Source organism: Styela clava, chromosome 4 (assembly GCF_964204865.1).
Source record: "Styela clava chromosome 4, kaStyClav1.hap1.2, whole genome shotgun sequence".
Lineage (NCBI taxonomy): Eukaryota > Metazoa > Chordata > Ascidiacea > Stolidobranchia > Styelidae > Styela > Styela clava.
This window is the reverse complement of record NC_135253.1, coordinates 21,970,968-21,981,605: the sequence shown is the minus strand read 5'-3', so window position 1 is coordinate 21,981,605 and position 10,638 is coordinate 21,970,968. Positions and strand designations below refer to the sequence as shown.

Below are 10,638 nucleotides of genomic sequence, written 5' to 3'. Positions count from 1 at the left end.
TGTTGTTACCTCCTTGCTTAGAAATATGTTTGACCCGATTATGGCCTGTACATAATATACTCAAAATTAGGGTATATATGGAGACGTGGAAGACCGTCTTTCATTGATATAAGCTGGCTTTGATCGCTTATGCGAGAATGCGGCTGTTTAAGAGGCCTAGGGTTCGAATCCAAGTTCTTGCGTAAAATTTAAATTCGTTCTGTTTACTTGTGATGGAATTTGAGAATGCACAACTGTGCGAGAGACCCAGAGTTTGAATTAACGTCGTCCTACAAAATTTGAATTCGGTCATATGTAAGAAGTGTATTTTAAAATTATGGCTTCAATAAAACAATTGTATAATTCATCTTGAAGTTACGTGGACAACAAAAAAAAGCAAAATGGCGGAAATTCGAAATTTTTGTTTGAATCGATCCGGATAATTTACTATTCGATTCTAAATGCCCAACCCGTGTGATAACGCACGGGCTTAGTGGCAATAGGACAATGGGCTTAGCTTTTCCTTTGCAGCGTGGACTTTAACTTTCATTTCAACCGCTTTCAAGTGAAAATTTTGTCTCCTAGGTAGACCTGTATATATATGGCTCTTTGTACGCTGGAGGTCACAATTTTTAGCAGCGATTTTTTTATCAGTGCGCTTCAATTTTAAATGATGGCTCGGTAATTTTGGCAAAATTGCAACTCTTCTATTAACATTACTTCTCTTTTAGTGATAAGAATAATTATGCGCATGGAATTGCTGGACTTTTGACCATTAAAGGGTTGCCACGTTACCATTGTGTTTGCGTTACGCTTCCGCCACTATCAAGCCCATGCGTCAGAAACATTCGCGAGCGTAGCCTTTTTTTCAGACCCCCTACCCCCTTCGAAAATATTAGGGTATGCCCCTGTTCCTCAAAATAAATAGAATATTTCTATCTTATTTTGATAATAATTTTTTTTTTCTACATGACAGTATCGTATTGATTCAAAAAACATTATGTTACGATTTTTCGTTGTTCTTGTTCTTGTCGGATGTGCATTCGCACAGTCCACAGAAGTGCCTACCGTGCAACCGAGCGGTGAGTACATTTTTGGGTACTCCTGAAGTATTCGCAACAAGATGTCGCACAACCTGAACCCTAACCTGGTACACAACCTGAGTTCAGGTTGTGCGCCATCTTGGTGTGCATACTTCAAGAGGTCCCATTTTTGGGTACTCCCGTAGTATGTAAACTAAGATGGCGGACATCGGAACGAAGTATGTGTACCAGGTTAGGGCTAGGCCATAATTTCATTCCAATTTTCATTATTTTAGTTCTATTACGAGTTCGTGGACTAATCAAGCGACTCCAGTAGTATTTGTACATAAAATTATGGCCTAACCCAAACCTGGTACACATACTACGTTCCGATGTCCACCATCTTGGTTCACATACTTCGGGAGTACTCATTTTTGTTCTATTTTATCAGGTGTTTTCATGACTGTACTTCGTTTCGGAGTAACAGTTTATTTCAAATTTCCACTCATTGTAGGAATTTCTGAGTTTATTAAGTCAAAATCGAAAGTTTGAACAATTCGGCTTGCCACACTGAGTTGATTTTTAAAATTAGATTTTCTATAAACAAATCTTGAGTTTTATTTTTTTTAACGACTTTACAGTACAATGCTCTATATACATACATATTCACTGTTACGCAAGACATACTATCATTGAGCACGTAGTGATCCTATGAATCGTTTTGTTATTACGTTGTTCTTTATTATTGTTATGGAAAAATCGCTTCTCTCATTATTGACCAATTGGGCTTCATGGAAGTCAGTTTTCCTATGAAGTTTTATGTAAAAACTAAAAAGTTGTGCACCGCGCATGCTAGCTGTTGGGGCACTGTTACTTCATCGGCATCGATAAATTGGACTCTGGTATAGGCTTTTCAACGAAAAGTAATGGAATTACTTATGCGGTATGTTTGATGAAATTTAATTCTTTCCAGATGCTTGTTGCTTGGGATATATTGCCAGTGGTTGTCTTATGTCAGTGATTCACTGAATCTGGGGTGTGTAACCTTCAATACATGAGGGCCAGATATAAATAACTGGGTGAAACAGCGGGTCGCACTTTTAATTTTGATTATTGATCTCATGATATGCGTTGTTCGCTTCGCACAAGCTAACTGTTAGGGCATTGTGAGAGATTGGAATTACTCCCACATACCAGATTAAACTAAATTAAAAACTCGTTTCTAGGGCCACGCACTATTCAAAATTGGCACTTCTTCGCGGACCGCTCAATTTTTCCTTGCGGACCGCATTTGGCTCACGGGCCACAGGTTGCACACCACTACACAATCTACCGCATTGATATCGATATAAGAGACATGTTAAGGTTTCTTTTTTACTTAATTCTTTTTTCAGTATTCGACTGCTCCAGCTTGAATCACGTGGATGGCAATTATGCTTCTTCGAACTGCACCCAATATTACAGGTGAGTTAATAGTGTTTCTCAAATTTTCAAGCCGCGTCCCCTTTTTAGAATTTGCTAAGTCTCGCGCCTCAAAAATAACTAGCTAACAATAAGCTACAAATAATAGATAGTAAGGCGAAAGTATGTTTTATTCAAAAAACACGTTAAAAATGAACATAAATATCCAAAATAAAAAAAATAAAATATCCAAAATAAGGCGCGCAAGATCAAATCTACCAAATATTTTTATTTTCAATTAGCTTCACGGCCCTTTAAAAATTTGTCTACGTCCTCTTTGTGGGTCGCGCTTTAACGTTTAAGAAACGCTGGACTATAATGTGTTCTATACTCTCAGTATTGGAGTAAGCGATACGATTATATTTTACAAGAGGCTTTTCACGTCTTTAGTTATGAACGAAACCATGTAATAGCATACTGATATCTAATGAGCTGTTGTTCTTAGAAAGCCCGGAAACCTTTCCTGTCAGCGTTGCCCCCCAGTAATTATACCCTCAGCTAGGTGGAGGGCAATTTAAACCCGAGTTTTCTACTTACGGTGCCATCCTCGATGAGTCTAACGCTTCAACCGCTAGGCGGTTCCCAATGGGTTGCGCGGTTGCTAAGTGCGCCGCAAAAATTAACAGAATTGTGTTAAACAAAAGTAAAATATGATCAAAAATTTTACATATTGTATTTATTTTTTTATGTCGGTTCTGTTACGTTGTGTCCGCCTCTATTGCTAAGCAATTGTTGAGCGTTTTTCTCTTTCATAATTTGGCGCCGCTCCGTTAGGCCATCGCCATGGTGGTACAGAAGTTACTGAAAATCGCCCAGCTTTTAATACGCTAGACTTGAACCATGTTGGCATCGCAGTTCAAAAATATTGATTTGAAATTTTGCAGCCCCCGTATCACCCATGTTGTGATAAATTGGGTGAACGGAATAATTTGGGCGCTCCCAAAAAAAAAAAGGTCTTTATATATCAGAAGCCCGATACGAGGTAAAAATACCTTATATTGGCTGAGTAATTTTTTGTTTCTTAGATGCTACCCCGGATCTGCCAATGCACTCGTCTATACCTGCATCGAAGGAACAGTTTTCAACGCGGTCTCCGGCGAATGCGACTGGCCATTTAACGTCGCGCCACCTTGCGGAGTAAGTGCATTTCTTCACAGTGATTTCCTTACACCCCCCTCTTTGGGGGTTGAATATCGCTCCTGAAATTTTAAGTACTTCCTCCGCCCCCATACATGTAAAGATATAAGTTAACGATAGTTTTATCCCTAATAGCATACTATCTTTAATATTCTCTGTGGGTGGACCATCTAACCAACTTCATACATTTACCTGCGCCACACAAAAATGCGGAATATGGCTATTGCTTAGCGATACAGTAATATGGGCGCCGGGCAAAACGACGAAAGATTTGACGCGGCGACGAGAGCAAAAAAAACACAACTTTTTTTACCATATGATCGACGTTTTGGGCATAAACTGTCAGATTAGGATTTTATGCTTGATCGGGAAAAATCTGAATATTGACAAGAACTACACTAAAATACCTGACGGGCCGGGTTGTGGCCCACGAGTCACCTGTTGCGCATACCTGGTTTAAACCTTTAAACACTAGGCCTATCGTACCCACAAGAGAGAAAGATAATAGAAATATGGCCCGCGGTGGAATACAAAATTATAAGAACGGTTTCTTTTTTGTATCGAACTCCCTAACAACATGGCCAGTTGTCGCATGTTGTCGCTACGGGAGCTGCATTTACATATCATGCTTTACATCAATGATTCACAAACCGCCGCCCGTGGGCCAATTACGCCCCGCGTGCAATTTAATATGGCCCATCAAACTTGAGTTGAATAGTTGTTCAACATCTGTTGTTTATTCTTTTTGAGTTCCAGATACCGCCAATTGATACGTCATTATCACAGTTTTTAAGCACGTGTATATACGCAACAATTTAGTTCGGTATCTTATCTATTCAGTATCTCAATTATACGTACAGGTACCGGTGCAGGCCCTTTATGTGTGCTTCCCACTTCTGACCCGCGGATATCCCCCCTTTCGCTCTTAATTCCAGTTACTTTGAATGCTGTTTGAGTTCAAAAATATCTGGGTTTATGTTCCAATTGCTAATAAATAATCAATTTCGTTACAGACATGGGACGGTACTGGCACCACTGGCGCACCATGGACTGGCATTCCAGCAACACCAAGCCGTAAGTTTATTCAATATTGTTTCTAAATAATTCTAGTAATATTATTCCGATTTTCCTTATTTTAGTTCTATTACGAGTTCGGGGACTGTCTGTGTTAGCCGAGTGAATATACCCCTGCCCATAGGCTTCAGTCCCTTTACACAACTTGATGTAAAGTAGGTGAACAAAATTAATTACCTTCAGATGATCAGCCAAATACATAACTCATTTTGGCGTTCTCGAAATATGTGCACCAAGATGGCGCACAACCTGAACCTTAACCTGGTACAAGTACTATGTTTAGGTTGTGCGCCATCTTGGTGCACCGATCCCCAAATTTGGAAGCAGGATTCCCTGTCAAGGTTATCCAAGAAGTTTATAAGGCGTTCCGGAAGTATTTGTACCAAGATGACGCACAACCTGAACAACCCTAATCTGGTACAAATACTATTTTCAGGTTGTGCGCCATCTTGGTACAAATACTTCGGGACCACCGTTTATAACATATGCTTGAAAAAGTGTTATAGTGATAAAAAAGAACTAAAACATAATAGTAATACCACAGAAAATACAAAGCAAAATACGTCCCCTCAAAAAATGCTAAATACCTCGCTGGGAAGGAATTCCACCCGGTTGGTCTAGCTAGGCTGGGCAGAGTTTTCGAACCGGGGTCCAAAAATGTAAGTGTGACGTGAAAGATTATATTTTATGAACAAAATGGCAAGAAAGCTATGAACATAAATGAGAGCGTTATCGGTACGTTAACAATCTTTGTCGGCACTAAATTAAATTCCGAGACTGAGCGTGCAAAAGAAAAAGGTGTGAGAAGAACGCCAACGAATCGAGTGAGCGAAAAAAAACGTAAATTTTTGTCGAAAAGCCGCGATTACTAGCCTTCCATTGGTACATAGGAAAACTTTGTGACACTTTTGGTTAACTAGCTATTACATATTAAAAAAGGGTATGAAAAGTCGCTTCGCACCAGCGGAAATAAAGGGTCTTCCCAAAAACATAAAAGTCTGCGGCAACCAAAAATACAAGTTATGGCAGCATCAAGCGAATTTGGCCAGTAGTTTGCCCATGTCAGGCCAAGAATAATACATGATATTTTATATTTCTAGCCCACCAGTGCTTAGGAGATCCTAACAACGAAGCAGTGCCAAACTGCTGCACCAAATACTACAGCTGCGCCGATGTCGTTGCTGGGAACAACGCTCATGTGATGGTAAGTTAAAGGTGGAGGCAGTGGTGGGATTCAGCCGGTTCGCACCGGTTCTATAGAACCGTCTCGTGGAATTTTATGAGATCAGCCAACCGGTTAGCATTACTAAAAAAAACATATAACAGAACCGGCCGAAAAATATGGCTTCTGTGATGGAACCGGCTGACAAAAAATTTGAATCCCACCACTGGGTGGAGGATCTGGGGGTGGGGCAAGATTGTTACGGCTCCCTCCACCGTCAATTCAATATACCTGAAACAAATAACTGGCTAATCCTACATGGTTATCGGTTCACCGCTCTTTTTGAAATTATGAATGAATAATAAAATCGTATCCTTCATATATGAACCGACTATTGAACTATCGCACAGGGATTTCCCTAGACCTGGGGTTGACAAGGTTTTTGGACCAAGAGCCAAAGATTGTGCCTATACCTCGACTGGCGGGCCATGTAAGTCTGACGTAAAAAGTTACATTTTATGAACAATATTTACAGATTTACAAACGAAAAAGTGGAAAACACTAAGCCTCGTGCAAAAACTATATTCAATCGCAATTTCAACAATTTCAATTCCTTGAGCTATTTTTTGTCTAAAAACATCAAAATTTGGTTTCGGCAGCGTCAGACGGGCCAAAGTGAATTACTCAATTACTCTCGACTCTGGAGAGTTTCATCGGGTTTAGCACCAACAAAAAGGTTGAAATCCACGGGTATTTAAGGTTATATAAAAAATAATTTACATTTCAGGACTGTCCATCAAACACAGTATACAACCCAGCGACTGATGTTTGTGACTGGCCACACAATGTTCCAGGATGTGAGACATCCGCTGTAAGTATAACATAATAGAATGATATTTCTAATATTCCGACTACTTTGCTATAAACTTTCATAAACATAATCAATCGATTTAATATTGTCAGTAACTTCAGAAGGAAAAAGTCCCTATAAGGCTATCAATTCATTCATTTTAAAATTTTAAGCAAGTTTACAGCCGCTCCCAAAGTATGTGCACCAAGATGGCGCACAACCTGAACTCCAACCTGGTACACATACTATGTCCAGGTTGCGCGCCATCTTGGTGCACATACTTCTAAGCTCCGTTTTACAACGCTCAAAATTTCACTCCTAATTACTTATCGATTTTTATCGGTAAGTATGTTAATAGGTATTTGTCTGTTTGTCTGTCTGTTAGATGTACGCGATATCTCACGAAAATGAGATTGAATCTGCTCCAGATTTCGCATGTGCGTTCATCATATGTCGGACCAGAAGCCTATTGATTCTGGATGAATTATGTCGTATAAGTAGCGAGTTATTAATTAATTAGTGATGGGACACAAGGTGTCACTATGGAGTAAGAGCATTGTTTTGGGGATCCCCTAACTTTCGATCGATAAGTCTTCGGTCTCTGACCGATTTTCTCGTTTTGCTGTTTTTCTATAACAGTGCTTCCCAACCCGAGTCCATCGTTTAACAGTAGTATGGTTCAGGGCTACTCAACTGGCGGACCGCGGTACGAATTCGGACCTTTCGACCATTTAATTTGGACCGCGTATGTTTGTTTAGTTTGGCGGCATAAGCATCGTTTTAGTTTTAGATGATTTTGTACAATTGATATACACAGCTATACAGTTTGTCGTACTGGTACCAATATGCGACATTTGTGTCTTTGTTTGCAGGCCATCATTTGACGTTTCGGTTATTTAATAAAAAAAAATATTCTGCATTGTCCGGACCCCAGTAATTTTAAAGTTTTCTAAACGAACCTTTGGTGAAAATAGTTGAGTAGCCCTGGATAGTTTATGGAGGTCACTAATGAATCAAAGGTAAATATTCATCGCCTTGAAGTCCCCGCGGAACGGCTTCTGCAAGTGCTTTTTCATAGATATGACCGTTAAAGAGGTCTGCTATAAAATCTCACTGAGTAAAATTTATAGAATCGGTAATTTAGGGAATGAATAAAAGGTAAATCCCGCGTACAATGGACTTTGTTTCGTTTTCAACGAACGAAAATTTGCGATTTACAAAGCCTAACGTAGCGTTTTTAATTTATCGCGAGTCTCCTATAACAAAACTCATATTGTTTTTGGCTTTATTTTCAGTATCTTATATTGCTGCTTTTCAATTAAAAAATGTGTTTCGCGGATTCACTAATTTTTTTTTTTTAGCATCTCGCCGCCAATGAATGTATATATAATAACTTTCACATGAACCACAATACTGTGATGGTACAAAAAAATAATGTTATCGTTATCGTGGCGCAAGACAGACATTACTTACTTATGTTGAAGGAAATTTGTCGTGTGGTCAATTGAATAAAGTAAAAACAGCAAACCTTAAGTCAAGATATAGTGAGAACTGATTTGAACAAAATTAAAATTGTAAAAGAACTTTATGGATACCCTGTACATCTAATAATCTTTTATTAGATTCAATTAAATACTTCAGTGGTTAGTTCGAATTATTCTAACCCCACCATGACCATATCAGTCATTCTGTCGTGCCATATATTCAATAATTTCTCTTTTTTTAGTGCACTCTCTAAGCCGTTCAGAAGTTTACAGAAGCAAGTCATACAATTTGACGAAGAAAATTTAATTTCTTGAAATTAATTTAAGCAAACAAGAATAAGTAATAAAAGTATTTGAATATAAATCGAATTGTGCTTTTTCCGGGGCTTAGTGGTCAGAGCAATGGTTTCCAGCTTTTTTCAATATAGCCCTTCCCCCTCTTTTTCCTGATTCCTGATCTCCCCCCTCAATATGCAAAAATATTGTTTCCTTATTTTAGTTCTATTACGAGTTCGGAGACTGTCTGTTTTAGCCAAGTGAATATACCCCCTGCTCATAGATTTTAGTTCTTTTAAATGTATTGAATGAACTAAAATTACTTAATTAAACAATTACTGATTAAAAAAACAACAAACGTGGTTAAGATATATTGAGTACTGACTTCATAACAAAAATGAAATTGTAAAGAGACTTTATAAACATCCTGTGCTACAGCAAGTACAGAATTCCCGGTTGGAAAACGTAGGCGTATGGAATGCCGAACCCGAGGGCAGGGCCTTGTTCTGAGTGGAAGTCAGCTGGTCAGGAGCTGTTTTGCCGGTTCAACAAATAGAAAAAAATCAGTTACTAGAGACGTTACTCTCTCCCGGGATAAATATGAAAATCTTATTTTATCGCGATGTCCATTTTCTGAAAGCAACAGCCGATGCATTTTTTGAACCTCCTGAAGTATGCGCACCAAGATGGCGCACAACCTGAACTCAGGTTGTGTACCAGGTCAGGGGTCAGGTTATGCGACATCTTGGTGCGCATACTTCAGAAACACCCATTTTTTCAATGAAATGAGTCGGCTTTCGGTACTATCCTTTCAATCCCCCATTTCTATATTAGGTTAAATTGTTGCCCCATCTTTTTCTAACATTAACAGAAGTGGTGAATTAGCCTAACCTGATGACAGCGTGGAATTTCGTATTTCCATGTCTCTGACGCTTAAATCCACAGACGAGCATGATTCGTTTTCATTTTTTAAACAATTATGACACAATGGATAGAATATACAATGTTGACATTATGACGAAATAAAGATAGCGACGTAATAAATAATTACAGTGGAAATGACACAAATAATCAAAAAATAGTAAAATTAACTGCAATACAACAGTAATTTAAAACAGTATTTGCTACTCTAAAATCTGCAAATAAAGAAAAAAAAAGAAAAAAAAAAAAGTTTATTTTTCAATACAGTTTGATCGAAGCAAAGTCCTGATCTCTCAACTAAATATGGGAACAGTACTAATAGAATAGTTTTAACTATTTTAGGAAACCATTATTTAAAAAGATTTTTTTTGTAAAATGTATCTTGAAATTTTAACGTAGTAAATTTGGGAGTAGATGCATGAAAATGACTCACAAGAAATTTAAAAATATGAAATTTAAAAAACTGCATTTGGAACTGGAATGTATGGGACTGCGAATCTTAGAATAAAGAATGTAAAGATTATCAATTACACGGCAGTGATAGTTGCGAAATGATATATTTGGGATTCAGTAATAGTTTACCCTGCGCAGGGTTCTGAATAAGCATCAAGGTATATATAGGGAAGAGCAATATATTGGGAAATCGGCGCTCGGGAAGTATTCGCACCAAGATGACGCACAACCTGAACCCTAACCTGGTACATATACTATGTTCAGGCTGTGCGCCATCTTGGTACACATACTTCGGGAGCACCGGTAAATCAATACATATTGATAAAGATTCAATTTGGAAATATATAAGATTTTTTAAAAAGGAAAAAAATCTGAATTTGAAATTACGTTAGTCATGGTTTTGATGCAATGCAGTAATGATACTGAGAAATCAGAAAAATCCGTTTTGGATGAAGTACACTGGTAATAGACTAGTATTAGATTCTATGGAAAAGATTTGATTATTTTCTTCAAAATTTTCATTAGGAGCATTGAGAATATTTCAATAGGCGTTCAATAGGAAAAAGTCTAAAAGAACAGGTTTCTCTCAGATCAAGGCTAAAGACGAGCAGCCACTCAGAAATTGATGATAAGTCAATTTCGAAATATTGAATAATTATAAATTACAGAAAAAGGAGCAAAAATCAATTTTTTTTGTTCACACAGCGCTTTTTCACGCTTTCAACTGCTGCAACAAGGCGCTTTATACAAGAACCTATTAGTTACTATCTTTAAAAATAGAGAAAACTTCTGGTAAACGGAGAAAAAATTACACCTAAC

General features: G+C 38.0%; 1 protein-coding gene across 1 annotated transcript; it reads left to right on the top strand.

The window, feature by feature from the left end:
• Positions 1 to 959: 959 nt before the first annotated feature.
• On the top strand, positions 960 to 9,596 carry LOC120326915 (chitin-binding domain protein cbd-1-like). Its single transcript, XM_039393273.2, has 7 exons — positions 960 to 1,061; positions 2,396 to 2,465; positions 3,488 to 3,599; positions 4,613 to 4,673; positions 5,774 to 5,877; positions 6,623 to 6,706; positions 8,412 to 9,596. Exons 1-7 carry the CDS (start codon positions 980 to 982, stop codon positions 8,421 to 8,423), a joined length of 525 nt encoding a protein of 174 aa, XP_039249207.2. The 5' UTR covers positions 960 to 979; the 3' UTR covers positions 8,424 to 9,596.
• The last annotated feature ends 1,042 nt before the right edge of the window (positions 9,597 to 10,638 follow it).